The sequence below is a fragment of the Erythrolamprus reginae genome, chromosome 9, assembly GCF_031021105.1.
Source record: "Erythrolamprus reginae isolate rEryReg1 chromosome 9, rEryReg1.hap1, whole genome shotgun sequence".
NCBI lineage: Eukaryota > Metazoa > Chordata > Lepidosauria > Squamata > Dipsadidae > Erythrolamprus > Erythrolamprus reginae.
In genome coordinates, this window is record NC_091958.1 from 4,219,628 (window position 1) to 4,246,846 (window position 27,219).

At 42.0% G+C, this 27,219-nt stretch overlaps 1 protein-coding gene across 1 annotated transcript in view; it reads right to left on the reverse strand.

The window, feature by feature from the left end:
* Window positions 1-24,960, reverse strand: part of CDH13 (cadherin 13) — a 553,953-nt gene extending 528,993 nt beyond the window's left edge. Inside the window, exon 1 of the mRNA XM_070761895.1 lies at window positions 24,737-24,960. Coding sequence (XP_070617996.1) covers window positions 24,737-24,781 — 45 coding nt within the window. The 5' untranslated portion in view covers window positions 24,782-24,960. The remainder of the gene's footprint in view (window positions 1-24,736) is intronic.
* Between the last annotated feature and the right edge of the window lie 2,259 nt (window positions 24,961-27,219).

Here is a 27,219-nt window from a genome sequence, read left to right on the forward strand (position 1 = left end):
CTTTGACCCATTTTAAGACCTCTCTTGCCATATGGTTGTTGAGTAAATCACTGTAGTTATTAAGTTAGTAACATAGTGGTAAAGTAAATGTGGATTCCCCACTGACTTTGCTTTTCAGAAGGTCTCATAAGATGATTAGTGATGGGTGAACCCAACGGTGTTCGGATGAACTTTACGCAAAATTCGGCCGAACCTGAACCGAACCCGAACCCGAACTCGAACCTGAACAGGGAATCCCTCCCACGAAGAGATTCCGGGGGCGGAGCTTTGACGTCACCAGAAGGTTGCTAAGAACGTCAAGGTAATCACTTCCTGGATTCCATGGAATCCAGGAAGTGATCTCCTTGGCGTCCTTAGCAACCTGTCAGTGACGTCAAAGCTCCGAACGCCGAACACGACCCCGAACTTTGCCCGAAGCTTGAAAAAATTTTGTGTTCAGCATACCGAACACCACAAAATTCGGCATGGACCCAAATTGTGCGGGTTCAGTTCGCCCATCACTAAAGATGATCAAATGACTCAGGGACACTAAAATCGCCATAAATATAAATTAGTTGCCAAACATCTGGATCTGGATCACATAACCATGGGGATACTGCAACTGTCATAAGCATGAAGAACAATTGTGAATCAATTTATCAGTTCTGTTGTAATTTTCAACAGTCACTAAATGAATTGGTGTATGTCTAGGGCTGCCTATATTGGAATCCAGCTAGTTTTTTTCATTAAATCTGGTGCCTGGCACTTAGATTTACTATTTATACTGAAGGTTCTTTGGAGAAAAAAAATGGAGAAAGCATATTCAATAAGCAAGTAGATTTATATAACACCCTATAGTAGTTTAAAGTGTTATGAGTGGTTTACAATATCAGTCTATTACCCCCAACAGTCATTTTACTGACCTTGGAAGGATGGAAAGCTGAGTGAAGTTTGGGCCAGTTGGAATCGAACCGTGGTCAAAACTAGCTTGCAATATTATAGCCAAGTAATTTTTTTGTAAAGTATTTGGTTTTCCCCTGAGTATTCACAGAAATTCTTGTTTGCTTACTGTATAATATTTTTCTTGATTCAGTCTAGAGATTCAGAGATACAGTCTTACAAACGTCTTGTCATACAAACTTTTTGACATACAAACCTGGGGTTTAAGATTTTTTTGCCTCTTCTTACAAACTATTTTCACCTTACAAACCCGCCACCGCCGCTGGGATGCCCTGCCTCCGGACTTCCGTTGCCAGTGAAGCACCCGTTTTTGCACTGCTGGGATTCCCCTGAGGCTCCCCTCCATGGAAAACCCCACCTCCGGACTTCCGTGTTTTTGTGATGCTGCAGGGGAATCCCAGCAGAGGAATCCCAGCAGCACAAAAATGGGCGCTTCGCTGGCAACGGAAGTCCAGAGGTGGGGTTTCCCAGCGAGGGGAGCCTCAGTGAAATCGCAGCATCGCAAAAACACAGAGGTCCAGAGGTGGGGTTTCAAGGACTTCGGTGTTTTTGTGATGCTGGGATTCCCCTGCAGCATTGCAAAAACACAGAAGTCCAGAGGTGGTGTTTCCCATAGAGGGGAGCCTCAGGGGAATCCGAGCAGCACAAAAACGGGCACTTCGGCTGGCAAAAGGGGTGAGTTTTGGGCTTGCACGCATTAATCGCTTTTCCATTGATTCCTATGGGAAACATTGTTTCATCTTACAAACTTTTCACCTTAAGAACCTTGTCCCAGAACCAATTAAGTTTGTAAGACAAGGTATCACTGCGTCTGTATGTTCTTGAGTGTCTACTCATACTGGTCTGACAAATGGCTACAGGAATTTCTTGGGGATGCCCACATTTTTTTGAAACAAAAAATTCTGAAAAGGTTTTTTTTAAAAAAAAAATAGATAGTGGGATCTGCTCAACTCTTCAGGAATTAGGCAAAGTTTTCTGAAACTCTAATAGATACAGTTCCTCGCAGTTCAAACTTTGTGATGAACAACAGCAATTAATGGAGCTAAGCAATATTCCAATACTTCTTGGCAGTATAAGGTTGAAGAACTCTTCTGTGTTCTTATTCTTTTATTGGCACTTAAACTCCCGCAGTGCCAGATGAATCATGAACGTCAGAACTAAATACTGTGGACGTAGCAACAGTACATTAATTGTTTGTGAAGATTTGATGGCAAAAGATTTATTTAACTCATCCCAGTGCTGGACAAAACTAACAGCCTTGAGAAACGTAGCAGGGTGATCTAGTTTCTACTAGTAAGGCTTTTTTTGTGGTGTTTTTTTTTTTTTTTAAAATCCATTTATTGACCTAGCTGGATAATTTTTTATATTCGGTGTCCACCGAGTATCCACAGAAAGTCTTGTTTGCTTACTGTATGTTGTGGTTAGCTCTGTCCCAGCTCCTGCCCCAAGGACTGTGGATGTGGGGGAGACATCCACATGCTGTAGGCCTGTTTTGCCCCCGGTGGAATCTGATGATGAAGGCTCCTCTGACCAAAAAGACATGAGTGACAGGGAGGAGGAGAGTGTGGCAGACAGCTCAGAAGGCGATCAATTATCTAGCTCCTCCTTGGATTCAGAACAAGAGTTAATGATACAGCCACGCATGCGGAGAGCGATGCATAGGCAACAACAACTGAGAGATTATTATCAAAAGAAAATGAGGCCACCTGTGGTTGGGTGGGGCTGTGGTCATTAGTGAGGCTGCTATAAATAGCAGCCTGTGGGTTTGGCCATTGTGGAGGATTATCTGATCGTTGTGTTTCGTGACTGCTTTACTGACTTTGTGTGCTGATTTTTCCCCACTTTGAAACTGAACCAGAGCAAAGTGTGTTTCACTTTGTGAAAGAAGAAGGACTGTGAATTACCTCACAGCTGCAAGCTAAGTATCACAGAACTGATAAGGGACTTGTACAAATTACCAGTTTGTTTGGAGATGAGTGTTCTTTGCTATCCCAAAAGAGGGCTTGGTTTAAGTGAATTTTCATTATAAAGAACATTGTTTTGAATTTTCAAACGTGTGTGTGTCTGAAATTTGTACTTGTTCATTTTTGGGAGGAGGCTACCAGAGAGCCCGACAGAACACAGTAAAATGTTTTTCTTGATTCAGTCTAGAAAGATATTTGTACGCCAGTGGAATGAGGATTATTGTCGGTGGCAAATTACAATCTCTGTTGGTGTGCCACAAAAGTAATCTGTGGTCAGGAGCCCAGAGGTTGTCTCTCAGTAATGGCATGTGAGAATGACCTTGAGGACATAACGAAGATCAAACCACAGTGACACCACATTTGGAATAATACTGTGTCCAGTTCTGGAGACCTCACCTACAAAAAGATATTGACAAAATTGAACGGGTCCGAAGACGGGCTACAAAAATTGTGGAATGTCTTAAGCATAAAACCTATCAGGAAAGACTTCATGAACTCAATCTGTATAGTCTGGAGGACAGAAGGAAAAGGGGGAGACATGATCGAAACATTTAAAGGGTTAAATAAGGTTCAGGGGGAAGTGTTTTTAATAGGAAAGTGAACCCAAGAACAAGGGGGCACAATCTGAGGTCAGTTGGGGGAAAGATCAGAAGCAACGTGAGAAAATATTATTTGACTGAAAGAGTTGTAGATGCTTGGAACAAACTTCCAGCAGACGTGGTGGGTAAATCCACAGTAACTGAATTTAAACATGCCTGGGATAAACATATATCCATCGTAAGATAAAATACAGGAAATAGTATAAGGGCAGACTAGATGGACCATGAGGTCTTTTTCTGCCGTCAGTCTTCTATATTTCTATGTTTCTATGTAACATCAGAACAAGGAGCAGCCGAGCCTGCAGGATAACAGAGTTGGAAGGGACCTTGGAGATCTTCTAGTCTAACTCCCTGCTCCAACAGGAAACCCTATAAATGTGGATGTGACAAGGTGACAGTTTCTTGAACTGGAATGGAGGGGTAGAGGCTTTTATTTTATTTTATTTTATTTTATTTTATTTTATTTTATTTTATTTATTTTATTTTATTTTATTTTATTTTATTTTATTTTATTTTATTTTATTTTATTTTATTTTATTTTATTTTATTTTATTTTATTTTATTTTAGTTTATTTTAGTTTAGTTTGTTTGTTTGTTTGTTTGTTTGTTTGTTTGTTTATTTATTTATTTATTTATTTATTTTGTCCAATACATAATACACATTGAAGAGAAAGATATGTAATAATATAAGTAAAGAAAAGAATAGAAGAAAAGATATAAAAGTATAGGTGAACATATTTGAAAGGAAGAAAAGATAAATGAGATAAGGAGAGACAATTGGACAGGGGACGGAAGGCACACTGGTGCACTTATGCACGCCCCTTACTGACCTCTAAGGAACCTGGAGAGGTCAATGGTGGATAGTCTAAGGGGAAAATGTTTGGGGTTAGGGGTTGACACTACTGAGTCCGGTAATGAGTTCCACGCTTCGACAACTCAGTTGCTGAAGTCATATTTTTTACAGTCAAGTTTGGAGCAGTTAATATTAAGTTTGAATCTGTTGCGTGCTCTCGTGTTGTTGCGGTTGAAGCTGACATAGTCATTGACAGGTAGAACGTTGCAGCATATGATCTTGTGGGCAATACTTAGGTCGTGTTTTAGGCGACGTAGTTCTAAGCTTTCTAGACCTAGGATTGATAGTCTGCTATCTGCTATTCTGTCCGTGTAAACCTCACTGTAAATTTAGAACAAGTTGCAACGGCACAGCAGCCATCAATCTCTCAACTCTGAAACATGGAGATTTGTGAAGCCAAAGGGGAACAAACATTGGTAGCCTCCATAGATCAGAATCGTCAGCCTGGTAACCCCCAAAGCGTTTAAGCTATGGGGTTTCATCCCAACTGTCAGAAAAACGCTACCAATTCTTCTTCCTGCCTTCTATACATCACCAAGTATACCAAGAACAAGAAGGCACATCCCCCCTCCTGCCCTCTAAACTGCAAACTGACAACAGCCCCAAAAAATGTGAGATGGAAGGTTAAAAAAAAGAGAGAGGTGGGGGGAAAGAAAAGCAGAGCTCATCCTTCAATCTGTGTTGTGGTTTTCAATATATTCATTTTTTATCTCCTCGCTCAGGGCTCCATTGTCAGCATGTGAAAAGGATACCGAGTTCAGCAGCTACATCAGCAAGAATCAAGCTCCATATATTAGTGTTGGGAGCTGGTTGCCTTTTCAGTAGCTTAAACAGATCCCTCACCGCCACCTCCGCGGCATACATATTACATTGAAACGGAAACGCTCCAGCTACAAGTGCATTAAGGCAGGGATTGTCCAACTTTGGCGACTTTTAAGACTTGGTGTCAGCCTCGGAAAGATGTTTCATCTTTCCACTACGCTTCGGCTGTCGTAAGTAAAGGGGGGAGGTGGTAGAAGGCCATGCGCATGCGCAAATGAGGTGCTTGCAAGTGAAACAAAACTGGCAGGGCAGGTAAATCCCATCTCTGTACCCCATCCTCGGGGAACTTCAAGAAGGCTTCAAGAGTTGTAAACCTAATCCTACGTAGCTTCTGCTCCGGCAATCTCACACTACTTACCAGAGCTTACAAAACTTTTGCCAGACCCATCCTCGAATACAGCTCATCTGTTTGGAACCCATACCGCATCTCAGACATTAACACCCTTGAAAATGTCCAAAGATACTTCACCAGAAGAGCCCTTCACTCCTCTACCCAAAACAGAATACCCTATGAGACTAGACTTTCAATCCTGGGTCTTGAAATCTTAGAACTACAACGCCTAAAACACGACTTGAGTATTGCCCACAAGATCATATGCTGCAATGTCCTACCGGTCAATGACTACTTCAGCTTCAACAGCAACAACACAAGAGCACACAACAGATTCAAACTTAATACGAACCGCTCCAAACTTGACTGTAAAAAATATGATTTCAACAATCGAGTTATCGAAGCGTGGAACTCATTGCCGGACTCAATTGTGTCAACCCCTAACCCCCAACACTTCTCCCTTAGACTCTCCACGATTGACCTCTCCAGGTTCCTAAGAGGCCAGTAAGGGGCGTACATAAGTGCACTGGTGTGCCTTTCATCCCCTGTCCAATTGTCTTTCCTTTCTCTCACCTATCATATATATTCTCTTCCTTTCATATGTCCTCTCCTCTAAGTTCACCTTTACCCTTATATATATTACTACATGTCTATTTTTCTTCCTATGTATTTGTGTATTGGACAAATGAATAAATAAAATAAATAAATAAATAAATATCTCATATATATTCTCTACTATATCTCTATAAGCTTCATTGTGTATTATTGTGTATTGGACAAAATAAATAAATAAAAATAAATCATTAGCCTTCGTTCACTCAATAACCTCTTTTCTTGCCAAAGAAAACTATCGGGTTCTCTGGTTAAAAGAGCCCAGCTTGGGGCAAGTTGGAAACCGTGATTCTGTGCCAATCAGGAGGTTAATGGGCTTCTTCATATTCACACGGTGCAATTTTGCTTGGAGTTCAAAACATCACCCACACCCCCGCTTCAATCCTTCCATCGGCCCCTGGTTATCCAGAGGGACAAAACTGCCACGCCTGTTCAAAACACCACATCCAGCAGAGATAACAACCCCACATAGATATACATGCCAGTTTTGGGACAGCATTTCCCAGATCCACAGCAATTTCACTTTACTTTTTGCCTGACATTTTCTCTTCCCTTCTCTCGTTTCCAAATTCTTCTCCTTGTTATTATTTTTTTTTTTGCCCCGATGCATCACATTTTCCAGCAGGAAGAAGATGCCCCGATGCCTCTCCAGCAGGAGGGAGGCCAAACAGTTCCAACAGGGCATCCAGCAACGTGACGTGCAGGAATAAAACCGACATATTACAAGGTCTGCGTTTTAAGCTTTTAGCAGGTGTCTTGCTCGTGGCTCCGAAGCAAAGTTCGATCGGTGGCTTATCTGGAAAAGCACCAGAGCTGCTGTGAAATAAGGAGCATGCCAGGTTGTGGGTGGGAAGAGGTTGGTGGCAGAGCACGTATGCTCGCTCCGTGGCTCGGCCTAATGTAGAATTTGGAGCAAAGAATTGGTTATTTCAACAAAGAAGCTGTAACCTATGAATCACAGCTCCAGCCTAGTGATAGATTTCTTTGGCTTGTATATTTTAATCATTCCATGGTGGAGAAAATCCTAGCGAGGATGCCAGATAAGTTATAAAAAACTTGCTCTCCAACATGGACATGAGATCCAGGAGAACACACAAACACACACACACAATCACCAGCAAATGTCATATGTCTCTTTTATGGAGTTTGATGTGCTGGTTTCAAAAATATTTCTTACGTTTTGCTCTGTCACGTAAAGTGTCTGATATAGAAGCGTTTTTGATTGTACATCTGTAATGAAATTTTAGTGTTTCTTATACCTAATAAGGTAATAATTTGTGAGAATTATGTGTTTAGATATTTGTTTTGTTTTAACCAGAATCTTACAATCCAAATGGCAAACAATAAATACAGAACAATAATCTTACTACCAAATATAAAAGTAGTTGACTATCCTAAAGGCTGTGAAAAATAAGAGAGGGAAGGAGGGAGAGAGGGAGGAAGGAAGGAAGGAAGGAAGGAAGGAAGGAAGGAAGGAAGGAAGGAAGGAAGGAAGGAAGGAGTCCTTGGAGAGCAGCGGCATACAAATCTAATAAATGAAATTAAGGAGGGAAGGGCAATAGCATTTAGACTTATATATTGCTTCACAGTGCTTTACAGACCTCTCTAAGCAGTTTACAGAGTCAGCATATTGCTCCCAACAATCTGGGTCCTCATTTTACCCACCTTGGAAGGATGGAAGGGTGAGTCAACCAGAAGGAAGGAAGGAAGGAAGGAGGGAGGGAGGGAGGCAGGGAGGGAGGGAAGGAAGGAGGGAAGGAGGGAGGGAAGGAGGGAAGGAGGGAGGGAAGGAGGGAAGGAAGGAAGGAGGGAGGGAAGGAGGGAGGGAAGGAAGGAGGGAGGGAAGGAAGGAGGGAAGGAGGGAGGGAAGGAAGGAGGGAGGGAAGGAAGGAAGGAAGGAAAAGAAAGGAAGGAAGGAAGGAAGGAAGGAAGGAAGGAAGGATCAAACTGCAGGCAGTCAACAAAAGTAGCCTGCAGTTCTGCACTTTGACCACTGCACCATCACAGCTCTCAAAATGGCTGGTACCATTGTAACTCTGAACGGTCCCTAAATTAACTGTTATAAGTCAAGGACTATCTGTGTAACAAGGAGAAGACCGCATTGATCTTGTCACTGGTTTTTCTTTGCTTTGTTTTTCTACTGCCTGCTAAAAAGAGAGCCAGCTAAACCTCTGCTGAAGGTTGGCTGCCTGGGGACAGGCCACAAAAACAACATCTCTGTCGGAGACCCAGACAAAATTCTTTGCAAAAAAGCAAAAACTACATTTTCATTTGCTTCTGCCCAATGACCCCAGCCCCCACCCCATTTCTCCAAAGCAATGTAACTCCAACCTTGGTCAATCCAAGCACACACTGTTTTCCTTCTCAAGGCTGCTCATTCTCGTAGCTTTGATTGTCCTACGCGGCAAAATCCGCTCCCGTGGTGGGGTGGGGGTGGAAAACAGACCTGGTCCCTGGGGAAATTAGTAGAATACTCCTTACAAAGCAGGAGTGTAGAAACACTCAGAAGCTGGAAAACTTGTGCAATGCCTGGAGGGCGAAGCATCTTCCTTTTCAAACGGGCTCAGCAAAGCTGTTTTCCAGTGTTGTTTTCCCCCTGGGAAGCAGCTACAACTTCTGGAAGGAAAAATGTGTGACTGCTTGATTTCGGAAGTTTGCTGCCGTGCTACAAGAAGGAGATTTGAAGGCCTTCTGGGCAGTGATGGGCTGCAATTTTTTTTTACTACCACACTGTGGGTGTGGCTTATAGTGTGGGTGTGGCTTGATTAAAGAGACTAGATTTTAAGATTGGGAAAGAGGGAGACAATTTGGGGAAGGGAGCCGGGGTGGCGCAGCAGGTAGAGTGCTGTACTGCAGGCCACTGAAGCTGACTTGTAGATCTGAAGGTCAGCGGTTCAAATCTCACCACCGGCTCAAGGTTGACTCAGCCTTCCATCCTTCCGAGGTGGGTAAAATGAGGACCCGGATTGTGGGGGCAATAGCCTAGCTCTGTTAAAAAAAAGTGCTATTGCTAACATGTTGTAAGCCGCCCTGAGTCTAAGGAGAAGGGTGGCATAAAAATTGAATGAATGAATGAACGAACGAAGGAATAAATGAATGAATGGATAGATAGATAGATAGATAGATAGATAGATAGATAGATAGATAGATAGATAGATAGATAGATGGGGCTAAATAAATTTGCAAAAAAAATTCGCAAAAAAATCTTTTTCTCTCTTGCTATCTCTCTCCCCTTTCTCTGCCTCTCTTTCTCTCTCTCTTCCTCCCTCCCTATTTCTCTTTCTTTCCCTCCCTTCCTTCTTTCCTCTGTCTTTTTTCTCTCTCTTTCTCCCTCCATCTCTAATTATCTTTCTTTCTCTCTCTCTCTCTCCTTCCCCACCTCTTGCTCTGTTTCTCTCACTGGAATCTCTCCCAACATGCGGTTCAATTCTGGTTTAGACCACTTACAACTCCATCGTTGTCTCCGTTCCGACTTAATTATAGTTCATAAAATCATCTACCAAAATGTCCTACCTGTTAACGACTACTTCACCTTCAACCGCAACAACACACGAGCACGAAATCGATTTAAACTAAATGTCAACCGCTGCAAACTTGACTGCAAAAAATACGACTTCAGCAACAGAGTAATCAACGCCTGGAATGCACTACTGGATTCTGTGGTTTCTACTCCTAACCCCAAAACCTTTGACCTTAGACTGTCTACAATTGATCTCGCCCCCTTTCTAAAAGGTCTGTAAGGGGCGTGCATAAGCACACCACTGTGCCTACCGTCCCTGTCCTATTGTCTTCTTTTGTTACTTTTTAACATTACTTATCTAATGTTTAATTTGTACAAATTATCACCCTATAGTTGTTTGACAAATAAATAAAATAAATAAATAAAAAATTCTCACCAGTTTAATTCTCAGCTAGGCTTCACATGCGAGGTTTTACAAGCAAATCGGGACATTTTGGAAACCCGGCAGGATGCGGTATAAATGAATGAAAAGTGTGACTGTCCCGCTGAATGCAGGATGCTGGTCACTTTAGGCTTGATGGCAGTGATGGGATCTTAGTTGGGCAAATAATTCTGCACTGCCAGCCATGCACGATGCAAGGACAAAGCAAAAAAGGGAAGGGCTGTGCAGCTAAGCTTGGTAGCCAGGCATCTTCGGAGAGCGGTGGCATACAAATCTAATAAATTATTATTATTATTATTATTATTATTATTATTATTATTATTATTATTATCATCGAAGGGCCTCTGGAATCAGCTCCCTCCAGAAACTCGTACTGCCCCACCCTCCTCCCCTTTCGCAAAAGCCTTGACCCATCTATGTCGATAGGCGTGGGGCAACTAGTATATGCCACACACCCCTTTCTGACCATTAAATGTTATGTATGGATGTGATTGAATAAATTGACTATTTTTAATTTTTTTAATGCTCTCTGCATGGGGATACCTTTAAAGAGTGCGCTCTAACCCCTGCACCACCGCGATCAAAGCCAACTCCAAACTCTCGCAAACTCCGCAGAGAAAGCTGGCTTAACCTTTGCTGCATGACTGGGAGTCACATTTTTGCATGCAGGGGTTTTTCTGGCTTTGTTTGTTTATTTGTTCGCTTGCTTGTTTGCGGTGCCGCTTTGTCCTAATGGAAACGGCAGTGGAGAAGGTCAGGAGAAACGCTGCCAATGCATAATTAAGCCGCTTGATCCAAAATTCAGAGCTAATGGGAAGCCGAATGCATCCAATTCCAACCAAAACACGTCCTCGGGAGCCAAATGATCCTGTTCTCTATCAGCTGATGATGAACACAACATATGCATGGAGAAAAGAATTTTTAACCAGCCCAGAAAGGACAAAGTCCATGACTTTTTTCCCTTGTCTTGAATAGAGTTACTCCTAGTAGTAAAGAGAGCTTTGAGTGCAGGAGAGAAAAGGATCCTGGGAGAAAGCAGTGAGGAGCTCCAAATTAAGACCACATAGAACGATAGAAACATTGTGAATCATTGATAAAAGGATGGGAAAATTCAAAACGACAAAACTTAAACTCTAACTCAAGTTTAGAAACCTAAAACTTTCATTTATATTGATAGCAAAGATCTTAAAAGCTGTAATCGGGTCCACAGATAAGTTGATACTACTTACAATATTGTTGACTGTATGACTGTAACTTGTTGCTTATATCCTAAGATTTTTATTAATATTGCTTCTTCATTGCTTATTTGACCCCTATGACAATCATTAAGTGTTGTACCACATGATTCTTGACAAATGTATATTTTATTTTTTGTACGCTGAGAGCATCTGCACCAAGACAAATTCCTTGTGTGTCCAATCACACTTGGCCAATAAAATTCTATTCTATTCTATTCTATATCTGATGAATTTATAAATATGAATTTATCTCTCCTTTCTTCTTTTTTTATTTTAAAATTTTCCTCCTCTTTCCTCCCCCCTTCTCTCTCTTTTTCTTTCTCTCTCTTTAGCCTTATTTTCTTCTATATATGTAACTGTGTATCAAAAAAGTGTGTATTTTGATTTATAACTGTATACTCTAAATTCATATACATTTGTACCAATATTCACATAGTCCTTTTGCTTTATGTATCCCCTCCCCTATTTATCTTCAATAAAGATTATATTTTCTTAAAGCAAAAGAAATATAGAAACATAGAAGATTGATGGCAGAAAAAGACCTCATGGTCCATCTAGTCTGCCCTGATACTATTTTCTGTATTTTATCTTAGGATGGATATATGTTTATCCCAGGCACGTGTAAAATCAGTTATTGTGGATTGACCAACCATGTCTGCTGGAAGTTTGTTCCAAGCATCTACTACTCTTTCAGTAAAATAATATTTTCTCATGTTGCTTCCATTTATCTGCTACAGGTAATCCTCAACTTACAATGGTCCATTCAGTGACCGTTCAAATCACAATGGCGATGAAAAAAGTGGTTTTTCACAGTTACATGATCATTCCAGTAACCCCGTGAATTGAAATTCAGATGTTTGGCAACTGCTTCATACTTACGACCATTGCTGGGTCCCAAAGTCGGGTGATCCCCTTCTGCGACCTTTCAACAAGCAAAGTCCAAAGGAAAATCTTAATTCACTTAACGACCATATTACTAACTTAACCACTGCAGTGACTCACATAACAACGGAGGCAAGAGAGGTCGTAAAAGGGGGCAACATTCATTGAACAAATGTCTCACTTAACGATAAGAGATTTTAGGCTCAATTGTGGTCGTAAGCCGAGGACTATATGAATTCAATCATTGGCTTGGTTTTGACTAAATATAAGGAGGGTTAAAGCCCGCTGCTTAAGATAGTACCAATTTGGCAAACATCAAAACTATATATTTTTTTAAAAAAAAGCACTATTTTTAACTGGAGTGCGTGCAATTTCATTACTGCTGCTGAGCTCTTAGAAATGGATGGCTTATTGTGTCTAGATGTTTATTTTTAAATAGGACTATTTAGTCACGAAGATACCACCCCCAGCTCTCGACTTACCAACCATTTCAGCTCGCTGTCTGAGTCTGCTTTATATTCCTTCAAGCGCTAAACAGAATTGATCCGGGGGTCTGATATCGGCAATCCCACACTCTGTGTTCAAATAATTCGGCATCCATTTGCTCACCGGGTCACTTGGAAGCTAATTTAGCATGATCTTTGAGTTTGGTGGTTTGCAGAAGCTCTGTTCTCTAGTCTATCTTCTTCTGTGTTAGCAAATACTTCAGAAGAAAAGGATTTAGGGGTAGTGATTTCTGACAGTCTCAAAATGGGTGAACAGTGCAGTCAGGCAGTAGGGAAAGCAAGTAGGATGCTTGGCTGCATAGCTAGATGTATAACAAGCAGGAAGAGGGAGATTATGATCCCGCTATATAGAATGCTGGTGAGACCACATTTGGAATACTGTGTTCAGTTCTGGAGACCTCACCTACAAAAAGATATTGACAAAATTGAACGGGTCCAAAGACGGGCTACAAGAATGGTGGAAGGTCTTAAGCATAAAACGTATCAGGAAAGACTTCATGAACTCAATCTGTATAGTCTGGAGGACAGAAGGAAAAGGGGGGACATGATCGAAACATTTAAATATATTAAAGGGTTAAATAAGGTCCAGGAGGGAAGTATTTTTAATAGGAAAGTGAACACAAGAACAAGGGGACACAATCTGAGGTTAGTTGGGGGAAAGATCAAAAGCAACATGAGAAAATATTATTTCACTGAAAGAGTAGTAGATCCTTGGAACAAACTTCCAGCAGACGTGGTAGATAAATCCACATGTTTCTATGTTTACTTTTAAGTATGGGGAGAATAGGATCCCTGAGAATCTCAGGATAGTTGATTAGAGCAGTGGTAGTCCGCTACAGAAAACCCCCCACAGTCTTTTGCATGAATGCTGAAGGGCTGTCTATGGAATTCCCATAGGGTTGTCCATCCAAACTTAACATCCCAAATTGCATTAACAGAGGAATATAATCAAGATCATGTGAGGTTGTGTTGTGGTTAGCTCTGGCCCAGCTCCTGCCCCAAGGAATGTGCAGGTGGATGTGGGGCAGATGTCCACATGCTGCAGGCCTGTTTTGCTCCCGATGGAATCTGCCGATGAAGCCTCCTCTGACCAAGGCAGCATGAGTGACAGGGAAGAGGGGAGTTTGGCAGACAGCCCAGGAGGAGATCAATCAACTGTATGATCTTTGGATTATGAACACAAGAATTAATGACACATCCACGCATGCGTAGAGTGATGCATAGGAGACAACAACTGAAGGATTATTACAAGAGAAAATGAGGCCACCTGTGGTTGGGTGGGGCTCCAGTAATTAGGGCTGCTGCTATAAATAGCAGCATGTGGGTTTGGCCATTGTGAAAGAGTATCTGATCGGAGTTCGTCAAGAAAATTGTGTTGCTTTTTCACGCCTTTGAAACCAAAGCAGAGCAATGTGTGCATGTGTGTGTCACTTCATTGGAAGAAGAAGGGGTCATAGCTGCTAGCTAAGTACTTAATGACTGCTTAAGGGAAATTGTACAGACTACCTGGTTGTTTTGGGAAGAGTGCTCTTTGCAATACAAAAAGAGTGCTTTGTTTATTTTGAATTTTCTGATAAAGAACATTGTTTTGAATTTTCAAACGTGTGTGTGTGTCTGAAATTTGTACCCTTGAATTTTCGGGAGGCTCCTATCAGAGAGCCCGGCAAAACAGGTTGTAATACCACTCTCTAAAGCCTTAGTAAGACCACATCTACAGGGTGTGTTCCAAAAGTAATGCAATTATTTTTTTAAAAAGTAATTTATTGAACAGATTTGCACAAACATGGACAAAAAATGCACCTTGCCACAATGCGCTACGAGTCCACGAGTTCCTGGCCAAACACCAGGTGCCAATGCTGCCCCCCCCCCCCATAGTCCTGACGTCACCCCAGCAGACTTCTTTTTGTTCCCAGTCCTGAAAGGAACCCGTTTTTCGTCCATAGAAGAGATCCAATCAGCCGTGATGAAGACCTTGCGAGACGTCTCCAAAGACGTCTTCCAGGGCATGTACCGGTCATGGCAGAGTGGATGGGAAAAATGTGTAGAGGCCCAAGGACAGTACTTTGAAGATTTTTAAGTGTTTGTGCAAATCTGTTCAATAAATTACTTTTTTTAAAAAAAAATTGCATTACTTTTGGAACGCACCCTGTATCTTACTTGCTGTGTGTTAACTTTCAGTCTGTGATTTTCTTGCAGAGATTTCATTACCCCCTACTAGCATTGATGATATTCTCTAGTAGGGTCATGAAACATCTGCAAGAGAGCAATTAAGCTCAGAGAGCACCAAGGACCGCACACCATGGAAAGTTAACACAAAACAAGAAAGACTTTTTTGTTAAGATTGCTACTGTCTTCTATTGATGCTTTCATTGATCTTTCTTCTTCTTTTGTGGACCTTAAACAAAGGCAAACATCCAACTGTGACTCAAACGAGACTAAATAGTACTCAATTCTGGCTCTTTCTGCATTGCCACCAACGTCAACACCAAAACCGTTCCCAACATTTTCAATTTGTTCTACAAGGATCTTCCCCTACTTCCCTCCTTCAACCAGCCAATGTTCTCTCCCAGTTGCCAGTCATCTAGTCCTAAAGTAGGGTCTTCTCCCCATTTCTTCTCCTTATCAGAACTGTGTCTATATGCCTGCATATATTTCTCAACCTCTCCTACTTTAAGAGATGTGTACCTCAATGGGCAGAAATTGCCAGAAAGCATTCTCCACCCATCTTAAAGTTTGCTGACTGGGGAATTGTGGGACTTGAACTCTACAACTTGTTGGTTAAGTTAAGAAATCTAGAGGAACCACCATATTAGTTGACCCTTTCTTTCTTTCTTTCTTTCTTTCTTTCTTTCTTTCCTTCCTTCCTTCCTTCCTTCTTTCCTTCCTTCCTTCCTTCCTTCTTTCTCTTCTTTCCTTCGTCTTTTCTCTCTCTTCTCTCTTCTTCTCTTTTCTCTTCTCTTTGTGGTTTTTTTGCTTGTTTTTGTAATTGTATTTGCTTATTTCTTTTGTGTCTGTATTCTATATGCAAATAAATAATAAAGTTATTTTTAAAAAATAAATCAATAAATCCTGACCCACAACTGTAAATCAAATCCAGTTAATCCATCTTCCATGCTTCTGAAGTCAATGGGCTCAGCACACAATGACTGCTGAAAATGCCACAGCACTCTGTGGACATCTAAGGTTACAGCCAGGGTTGGTCTTCAAGAAAAGATCAGCAGCCATTTGCCCAAGATGCAAATGGGTAGAGAGTTGGAGCAGAAGATCTTCAAGGTCATTTCTAGTCTTGGGATTTTATGATTCTAAGGATGACTGCAGCATCAAAGGTCATTCCATGGCAGGGAAGATTCCTTGCATTTAACTTTACTGAGAAGACCTAGGAATACCACACTTGCAAACTTGCTTCTGGTTTGGAGACAGTCCCCAAATAAGCATTTGGACTCAAGGGTTCTGATTTGGCTAAATCAACACCGAGTCACCATCTCCCCCCACTTAGGACTGCATGACTCTAATTTGCTGCTTGTATCCTTACAAGCGGCCAAAAAAGCCAACACAATCCTAAGCTGCAGAGTGGTAGAGCAGTGTTTCCCAACCTTGGCAACTTGAAGATATTTGGACTTCAATTCCCAGAATTCCCCAGCCAGCAAATGATGTTCAACATCGACAAGAGCAAAGTCCTTCAACTAGGCAGAAAAAATCCTGGACACACATACAACCTGGGAGAAACCCTTCTTAGCAGTAGTGACTGCGACAGAGACCTCGGAGTCTTGGTGGACAATCAACTAAACATGAGCCAACAATGTGCAGCAGCAGCTAAAAAAGCCAACACAATCCTAAGCTGCATCAACAGGGGAATACACTCCAAGACCAGGGAAGTCTTAATACCATTCTACTGTGCCCTGGTCAGAACATATCTAGAGTACTGTGTTCAGTTCTGGTCACCACACTTCAAAAAAGACATTGAAACTCTGGAGAAGGTGCAGAAAAGAGCAACCAAAATGATCAGGGGACTAGAAACCAAGTCTTATGAAGAGAGACTGCGGGAACTGGGCATGGATAGCCTAGAGAAAAGGAGGGCCAGAGCAGACATGATAGCAGTCTACAGGTATACAAGGGGTTGCCACAGAGAGCAGGGGATCACTTTATTGTCCAGGGCACCGGAGGGCCTGACGAGGAACAACGGCTGGAAGCTGACCAAGGAGAGATTCAACCTGGAAATAAGGAAGAACTTCCTGATGGTCAGAATGATCAACCAGTGGAACAACCTACCAGCGGACGTTGTGAATTCCAATACTCTGGACATTTTTAAGAGGAAATTGGACTGCCATTTGGCTGGGATGCTATAGGGTTCCTACTTAGGCAGGGGGTTGGACTTGATGACCCGCATGGTCCCTTCCAACTCTAACAATAAATAAAATAAAATAAAATAAAAATTTATATCAATTGTTTCCTAGTACGATTTGATTGCTTATTTGTACCCTATGACAATCATTAAGTGTTCTAGCTCATATATTTTCTTTTATGTACACTGAGAGCATGTCCTTGTGTGTCCATTCACACTTGGCCAATAAAGAATTCTAATCTATTCTAAGAAAATGGCAGTATTAGTTAAAAGCAATGCGATGGGAGAATTTAGAGAAATAAAACAAGCAGTGATAGAAAGCGCTCAGGCGGTCATAGTCTTGGGTTGGAAGGACACGACAAAATGGACAATGCAAAATTGGTACCTGTACATAGTGGATCATATTCAATTTGAGATTATGGATAAAAGGATGAATTCGGTTAATGAAACTGACTTGCGACAACTGATAGGACGATGGGACAAGGTAAGACGATATATGGCAAGTAGAATCAGAGACCAAGCTACAAGGAATAAATTGGAATCACTCTATAATATGTAAACAGATACTTTGCTCTTGAGATAAAATGGTATATAGAAAGAAACACCCCCAATTTGGTGGTGGGGTGTGAATGCTTGTCTGGTGGTGGGCACTACTCCCAGAGCACCTGTTTTATGTTGTGTTTGTGTGTTCATAATCTTAAAAAATCAATAAAAATATTAAATTAAATTAAATAAAGAATTCTAATCTAAGATAATGTCCTATTCATGCTTTATACTTGCTAAAATATTTGCCCCTAGCTTATATCTCTTTCTGACAGCTTCAAATCCATCAGTTAGACTGGCTCGAACAAGAAGGTACGAAACTGGAAGGAGAGAATCTCTATTCAGCTTCCCAGCTTATTTAGACTATGTTTCATTGCAGGAATACCTGTTCTTTTCTTTTTTCTCTTTGTAAGCTACAGCCATTCTTTTCAAAGCTTTCTGGTTTTCACGCTGTGCCGGGAGCCCTCTTCTGGAGAACAGAACAAATGTTGATGGTTTCTAGGTCTCTCTCTCTCTCTCTCTGGGTGTTATAATTCATTGTATTTCTTAAAAAAAACAAAAAACTTGCACAGTATATCATTTTTAGCTTTATTTCCCTTGGCAATTAAAGCTCAATCTATTATTTTGGTATTCACGTGCCAGCTCAATAATGATTCACTTTTATTACCTGGCCATCGGTTGGGCTTGCCCGTTGTTCTGACAGCTAGTTTGCAAACTACAATCTCTGTTTCGCTTTTGACAAAATAACCTAAATAAATCATGCTTTTGTTGCAGCTGGATGAGTTCACCCAGTTTTGAGAAGGAAGACCACAAAGGGATAGAGCAACACGGATTTATTTGTGTGCACAGGTTCAGAGTATTCAAACGACAGTCTGAACCCCCCAGGTTCCATCCGAGGTTATATTCTTATACCTGGGATGATTAAGGCACGTAATCAATTTACCAATAGCAAGTTATTGTTGATAGTACAGTGGTACCTCCACTTACGAACTTAATTCGTTCTGTAACCAGGTTCTTAAGTAGAAAAGTTTGTAAGAAGAAGCAATTTTTCCCATAGGAATCAATGTAAAAGCAAATAATGTGTGCAATTGAGGAAACCACAGGGAGGGTGGAGGTCCTATTTCCTCCCAGGAGATTCCTAGAGAGGCCCCATGGAGGCTTCTCCCTGCCTTTTCCAGCCATGTTTCCTCCCAGGAGATTCCTAGAGAGGCCCCACAGAGGCTTCTCCCTGCCTTTTCCAGCCATGTTTCCTCCCAGGAGATTCCTAGAGAGGCCCCACAGAGGCTTCTCCCTGCCTTTTCCGGCCATGTTTCCTCCCAGGAGATTCCTAGAGAGGCCCCACGGAGGCTTCTCCCTGCCTTTTCCGGCCATGTTTCCTTCTAGGAGATTCCTAGAGAGGCCCACGGAGGCTTCTCCCCGCCTTTTCCGGCCCTGTTTTCTCCCAGGAGATTCCTAGAGAGATCCCACGGAGGCTTCTCCCTGCCTTTTCCAGTTACAGTTTCAGAGGCTCAGGTTTGTAAGTAGAAAATGGTTCTTGAGAAGAGGCAAAAAAATCTTGAACACCGAGTTCTTATCTAGAAAAGTTTGTAAGTTTCCGGTCACAATTCAAAGTGTTGGTTATGACCTATAAAGCCCTTCATGGCACCGGACCAGAATATCTCCGGGACAATCCTTCTGCCGCACGAATACCAGCGACCTGTTAGGTCCCACAGAGTGGGCCTTCTCCGGGTCCCGTCGACTAAACAATGTCATCTGGCGGGACCCAGGGGAAGAGCCTTCTCTGTGGTGGCTCCGACCCTCTGGAACCAGCTCCCCCCAGAGATTAGGATTGCCCCCACCCTCCTTGCCTTTCATAAACTCCTTAAAACCCACCTCTGTTGTCAGGCATGGGGGAATTGAAACATCTCCCCCTTGCCCATGTTGTTTTGGTGTATGATTGATTGTGTGCTTGTTTTTTTATATATATTGGGGTTGCTTTTATGAATTTTTTAACCTAAAACTGTAATTAGATTGGTAAATATTAGATTTGTCACTATGTACTGTTTTTGCCATTGTAATGAGCCACTCGAGTCTGTGGAGAGGGACGGCATATAAATCCAATAAATCTAATCTAATCTAATCTATTCTTTTACCCTTTAATCATTGTGACTGCCAGACTTGAGATATTCACATGTCTTTGAAGGATGCATTGTATTGAAAGGCATTAGGGCAATGGATGTCTTCTCCATGGATTGATCAAAACCAAAGTTTGCCATTTCTGTGCTGGATATCAAAGAAGGAAACATGAATAACAATAGCACTTATATACCACTTCACAGTGCTTTGCAACCCTATCTAAGCGGTTCACAGAGTCAGCATATCACCCCCAACAATCTGGATCCTCTCGGAAGGATGGAAGGCTGAGTCAACCTTGAGCCTGGTGAGATTTGAACTGCTGAACTACAGCCAGCAGTCAGCAGAAGCAGCTTGTAGTACTTCACTCTAACCACTGCACCACCAAGGATCATATGCCATTGAGGAAAGGAAAATAACATTACCTTGCTAGACAGCTTGGTCCAAAGATACTTCACCAGAAGAGCCCTTCACTCCTCCACTCGAAATAGAATTCCCTACGAGACTAGACTTTCAATCCTGGGCCTAGAAAGTTTAGAACTAAGACGCCTTAAACAAGATCTAAGTATTGCCCACAAGATCATATGCTGCAACATCCTGCCTGTCGGCAACTACTTCAGCTTCAACCACAACAACACAAGAGCACACAACAGATTTAAACTTCATATTAACCATTCCAAACTTGACTGTAAAAAATATGACTTCCGTAACCAAGTTGTCGAAGCGTGGAACTCATTACCGGACTCCATAGTGTCATCCTCAAACCCCCAACACTTTACCCTTAGATTATCTACGGTTGACCTCTCCAGATTCCTAAGAGGTCAGTAAGGGGCAAATACAAGTGCACTAGAGTGCCTTCCGTCCCCTGTCCTATTGCTCTCCTATATCTCCTATACCTTTCTTCTGTTCCTATATCTCTTAGTCTATTCTTTCATTGATATGTTCTATTCCTATATCTTCTTTTCTATTCTTTCTTAGATATATTTTACTATGAGTATCTCCTCTATAACCTTCATCATGTATTTTACTATGTGTATATAGATATATACCCACTAAAACCCTCATTGTGTATTGGACTAACTAACTAACTAACTAACTAACTAACTAACTAACTAACTAAATAAATAAATAAATAAATAAATAAATAAATAAATAAAATTGCTTCACCCCTTCCTTACAGCTTGCAATCTCTGAAGCATTAAAGTTCTTGAAAGTTGGGTAAAACGGTCTTATCAAAATAGGTCCTGGAATAACATCCCTTCTCCTTCCAGCTCGCCAGCTGTTGCAGAGTCTTCTCCAGACCTCTTTCTCCCAATATTTCTACCACATACTAAGACTTGTCGAAGTGCAACATGGCAAGCAGGCTGTTCGTCATTTCCTAACCGAAGGGAGTAACTTCCTACTGCAGAACGCAAGCTGTGGTTCCTCCCTGCCCAGACATATTGGCACATTGTCAGAGTTGGCTCGTTCATCTGTTTTGTGTTAACTTCCCACCACGAAATAGGATCTTGGGGGTAAGATCCCAAATAAAGTTGGAAATTATAAAATCCTATGGTTCGATTTTTCTCATAAGCGACGTTTAAGAGAGGACGATATGGATTTTTGCACTGAAGCCATGAAATACAAGCAAGAGGAAAGTGAATTTGTTTCCCTGCGTTGTCCTTATGCATAGGAATTGTGGGGTCGAGAACAGAAACGTAATCAGCCAGGTCAGTAAGGGGCGAGTACAAGTGCACTAGAGTGCCTTCCATTACCCTGTCCTATTGCTCTCCTATATCTCCTCTACCTTTCTTCTATTCCTATATCTCTTCTTCTATTCTTTCATTGATATGTTCTATTACTATATCTTCTTTTCTATTCTTTCTTAGATATATTTTACTATTTATTTATTTATTTATTTATTTATTTATTGATTGATTGATTGATTGATTGATTGGATTTGTATGCCGCCCCTCTCCGGAAACTCAGGGCGGCTAACAGCAACAATAAGACAGTGTACAATAGTAATCTGATACTAGTAACGATTAAAAACCCATTAATATAAAAAACCAAACATACATACATACATACATACCATGCATAGCATTGTAAAGGCCTAGGGGGAAAGAGGATCTCAATTCCCCCATGCCTGACGGCAGAGGTGGGTTTTAAGTAGCTTACGAAAGGCAAGGAGGGTGGGGGAAATTCTAATCTCCGGGGGGAGTTGGTTCCAGAGGGCCGGGGCTGCCACAGAGAAGGCTCTTCCCCTCTATAACCTTCATCATGTATTTTACTATGTGTATATAGATATATACCCACTAAAACCCTCATTGTGTATTGGACAAAATAAATAAATAAATAAAAGAGTAGGAATTTTCTCTTTTTACCTTGTTGTGAGCCGCCCCGAGTTTGCGGAGAGGGGCGGCATATAAATCCAATAAATCTAATCTAATCTAATCTCTCTCACGCTGGCTGTGGATCCTGTTTGCCCTTCCTCAAAAGGACAAGCTAGCATTTGCAGCCATCCTACTCAATTGATGAAGCTGAGATCTAGCGACTTGCCTAAAGCCACTGAAGAAGTTTCAGAGAAGAGTAACTCTAACCCTAACCCTAGCCCATGCGCCATATGCCATATGCTAAATATATAAATAGAGAGGAGCAATATGGAATTGTATAATCAACACCTTTTCCCTTCCCTTCCATCCAAATGTCTCAAAGTCAAACTCTCTCAGCATCCTAAAAAAGAGTTCTCCAGATCAATGCAATCACGTTTTCCTTGGTTTAACGATGAATTCAAGCGTGCACCCTCGGCAGAGCAAATTCGTTCAGTCATCGGGAGGAGGGGGCTTTCCACTAAGTCATGGTTTGTTTAATCACAGTTTCTTCCATCAAACGCAGTTGGAGTGCTGAACTGACACAGCTATGGGTTTACAAATCACAATCGGTGGGTTGGAGTCATGCATTAAACCCAAATGAAGCAAGTATTGGAGCATTGTTAGCTTGGCACTAGACTTCAGTCTAAACTAGAGCGGAATCCACCTTAGCTTTCCAATCATTTTGGTTAAGGTTCCTAATCAGGTTGCACAAGGAACGAACAAACATTGCATCTCTAGGTCTAAACATCACTGCATGTGTCTATATGTGTCTGGAATGCACTACTTGACTCTGTGGTTACTTCCCCAAACCCCCACAACTTTGATTGTCTACTGTTGACCTCACCCCATTCCTAAGAGGTCTGTAAGGGCCGTGCACAAGTGCACCATTGTGCCTACCCTCCCTGCCCTAATGTCTCCACTTATTTGTATTCATTTCATGTGTGTTCATAAGCGTGTTTATACTTATATCTGTTATCTTATCCATGCTGGACCAATAAAATAAATAAACAAATTTAAACTATCCCATCATTCGAACATAAAAACACCGCAGTAAACATCCCGCCACTCCAAACATTGGTGGCTGCTACACTACCAGCCAAAATCCCAGTTTCCCACAATTTAAAAAAAAATCTTCATTTTACTGGGGGAAAAAAAATCAACCTTCAATGTCCCAATATTCCCCAATCTCTCCTCAATAGAAGTCCAGAGGTCTGATCTCTGGAAATTTCCTCCTGGACAAACTGGGATGCTATTTTATGTTGATCCCACCCTGTTGGGTTTGGAGATTGTGTGTCAGAATGCCTTAGAAGCGTGAATGCAGCATAAGTACAATAAAAGCAATCCGACAGGCAAGGTTTTTGCAAATGCTTTGATCTTCCATAAAGGAGAGGACAGAAAGAAGTTAGGCATAAGACGGCACACACAAAAACACACACCCTTAGGAGGAGAACATGTGCTTTGCATATTTAAGTTCCAGGTTCAGATTTTAACGTAAGGTAGCAGAAATGGTCAGGTATGCAGTGATGGGATAGGAGGAAAAACCCTTCTCTCTCTGCTTTGGATAATAATGCAACATAAATGCTGGATTAGTCGAACATCCAGCCCAATTGCTAGAAAGCATTTACTTTCTGGCGCTTCCAACCGCAAGGGTTAAATCCCAAACAAGCCCGATCCCCAGACCTAAAAAGGAATTAGCTTATTATTTTTTCCCCCCTACGCCCAAATATCCAGCCCTCGAATGGAAAAAGAGAGTAACCAACAGCACTTGCACTTCCTAAGAGAAGCAGACAAGGCAACACAACATCAGAGGGAACCTCTCGCAACATCACAGCATCACCACAACAAATCACCTTTCGCTTACAACGCCAGACTTTCCCCCCCCCCCCCAAAAAAAAATTAAATGTGTGGGTATCTTCCCAGAAGGAAGACTCACACAAACACACAGGCAGAGGTGACAGGAGTTGAGAAGTTGCAGCCTTGGCTTTTGACAGACAGCAACAGCAGGATATCGCAGCCTCTTGGTTTTTTAAAAAGGCTGGGTCTCTTCCTCGCCCGTGTCCCCCCCCCCAACACACTTCCAGCCTTTTTGCTGCCTTTCTGGAAAGGGGGGAGGATTTATGATAGTTGAGAGAAGAAACCGGGGAGCGGTGGTGTGTGTGTGTGTGGAGAGCAAAGGGGGGGGGGAAGATAAGTGACTAACGTTCGATTTTTACCATTTCTGGATTTCTTTTCAGGGAGGGTTGAGAACTGCTGTGAAATGATATCTCTTCTCCTTCCCCCGCCCCTCCGCCCCCCAAAAGAAGCTAAATCAAAGTTGAAGCGCATTAACACAGACGAGGGTGGGAAAAGCTGCACGTTCAAGCCGCTGCTTCACTTCTGTAAATAGGGGAGAGGGGGAATAAAATAACCTTTTCCGTTTGCAGGCTTCAAACCCAACCCGTCTTACGCGCAGGGCTACCAACGACACCTACAAATGTACGTGCGTATCTTTATCCCTGCGATTGGAGACTAAACCCGGCATTCCTGCCTCGTAGGAGCTATTCTCACATCCTCTGCACGGGGTTTGTAGTCAACCTGCAGCCGCCCCTGAGAAACCAGACACTTCCAAAGAGCCAAATGCAAAAAGAGAGAGAGAGAGAAGAATCAAAGATAGAAAGGGGGGGGGGGCAACCACAGAAACGGTAAAGAAATCCCGCACAGTTTCAAGGACCAAAATCACCAGAACCAGATGCCTTACCTGGCAAAGGATGAAGGCGATCGCAAGTTGCACGTTGTGCTGCATTGTGTCCGCTTAGAAGCTACTGGAGGTATTTTTCCTGCATGCACTCAACTGCACTGTGCATATTTTCCGCCGTGGAACAGCCTTTGAGGAGAGGAGAGCCCGTGTGCGCGCGAGAGAGAAAGAGAGAGAGAGAGAGAGAGAGGAAGACTGTCTTGAGAGCTCGCCAACTTCCCAAATAGAGAGCAACATCACCACCAAAGCATTGGATAAAGGCTGATGACCAGAACCAATAGCTGCACAAGGATGCTGTCTTCACCAATGTTCTTCTTTCTTTTTTTTTCCTCCACTCCCCCCTTTTGCATCACACACAGCTTGGGCACAGTCCCCTCGCCAAACGCAATTCTTTCAGAAAAGCTCCATGCAAGGGGAAGAAGGAAGAAAGTCGCTACTTTAATAAGGAATCACCCATTACGTGGATGGGGTTCGAAAGGCAGCCACACAGTTCCATGTATCCGGATTTGCACTGGAGGGCATTGTCAGCCCTGGAAGCTTTGGCAGCAAGTGTGGCATTTTCTTTAGAGAGGGGGGTGGGGGGGAATGTTAATTGGGAAGGCTTTATTCTGAATAAATCAAAGCCGGGATCGCCACCGGGTTTGGGGAACTTCCAAAGTGTTGGAAAGTCTAAGCCGGTCAAGTCTTATTTTTATATATCTTTTCTTCCATTCATATATCTTCTCCTCTATTCTTCATTGACATACTCTTTCTTTCTTTCTTTCTTTCTTTCTTTCTTTCTTTCTTTCTTTCTTTCTTTCTTTCTTTATTTATTTATTTATTCCAATACACAATGAGGGTTTTAGATTAGATTAGATTAGATTAGATTTATTGGATTTATATGCCGCCCCTCTCCGAAAACTCGGGGCGGCTCACAACAATAATAAAAAACAGTACACAATAACAAATCCAATGCCCACCAATCTAATTACAATTTAAAATTAGTAATTTCATAAAACAATCCCAATATATATAAAAAAACAGGCACACAGTCAATCAATCAACAAAACAGCATGGGCAAGGGGGAGGTGTTTTAGTTCCCCCATGCCTGACGGCAGAGGTGGGTCTTAAGGAGTTTACGAAAGGCAGAGAGGGTGGGGGCAATCCTAACCTCAGGGGGGAGCTGGTTCCAGAGGGTATATATCTAGATACACATAGTAAAATGCATGATGAAGGTTATAGAGGAGATACTCATAGAAAAATATATCTAAGAAAGAATAGAAAAGAAGATATAGGAATAGAACATATCAATGAAAGAATAGAAGAAGAGATATAGGAATAGAAGAAAGGTATAGGAGATATAGGAGAGCAATAGGACAGGGGACGGAAGGCACTCTAGTGCACTTGTACTCGCCCCTTACTGACCTCTTAGGAATCTGGATAGGTCAACCGTGGATAATCTAAGGGTAAAGTGTTGGGGGTTTGGGGATGACACTATGGAGTCCGGTAATGAGTTCCACGCTTCGACAACTCGGTTACTGAAGTCATATTTTTTACAGTCAAGTTTGGAGCAGTTAATATTAAGTTTAAATCTTTTGTATGCTCTTGTGTTGTTGTAGTTGAAGCTGAAGTAGTCACCGACAGGCAGGACGTTGCAGCATATGATTTTGTGGGCAATACTTAGATCTTGTTTAAGGCATCTTAGTTCTAAACTTTCTAGGCCCAGGATTGAAAGTCTAGTCTCGTAGGGGATTCTCTTTCGAGTGGAGGAGTGAAGGGCTCTTCTGGTGAAGTATCTCTGGACATTTTCAAGGGTGTTAATGTCTGAGATGCGATATGGGTTCCAAACAGATGAGCTGTATTTGAGGATGGGTCTGGCAAAAGTTTTGTAAGCTCTGGTAAGTAGTGTGAGATTGCCAGAGCAGAAGCAACGTAGGATTAGGTTTACAACTCTTGTCTATGTTGTTGCAGTGGGCTTTGGCACTCAAATCTTTTGTTGTTAGTATACCAAGGTCTTTAACCGAGTGCGGATTATCTGTGATAATTTGATTATTCAGTTCGTACTTGGAGTTCAGATTCTTCTTCCCAATGTGTAGGACAGAGCATTTGCTAGTTGAGATTTGGAGTTGCCATGTGTTGGACCACTCAGAAACAGCGTCAAGGTCTTTTTGGAGAGTAGTTTTGTCTGCCGTCAGACTTCTATGTTTCTATGGAATATAGGAGAGACAATAGGACAGGGGTCAGAAGGCACGCTAGTGTACTTATGCACACAAAAGCAATATCCAAATACAGATCTCAGCTTTTTTAATGTGCTGGACATACGAGAGATTTTTCTTCTTCTCATGTCTCTGGTGGGGCCCGTATATTACACAGGCAGTGAATCCAAAAGCATTAAAAGCAGTCGAACTGCACACCCTGGGCTTTAAGCAGTGTTGCTCCAGCTGGGAGCTGCCAGCCCAGAACCACAAAACAAATGCATGGCTGGAAAACGTAATGACCGATGCGGC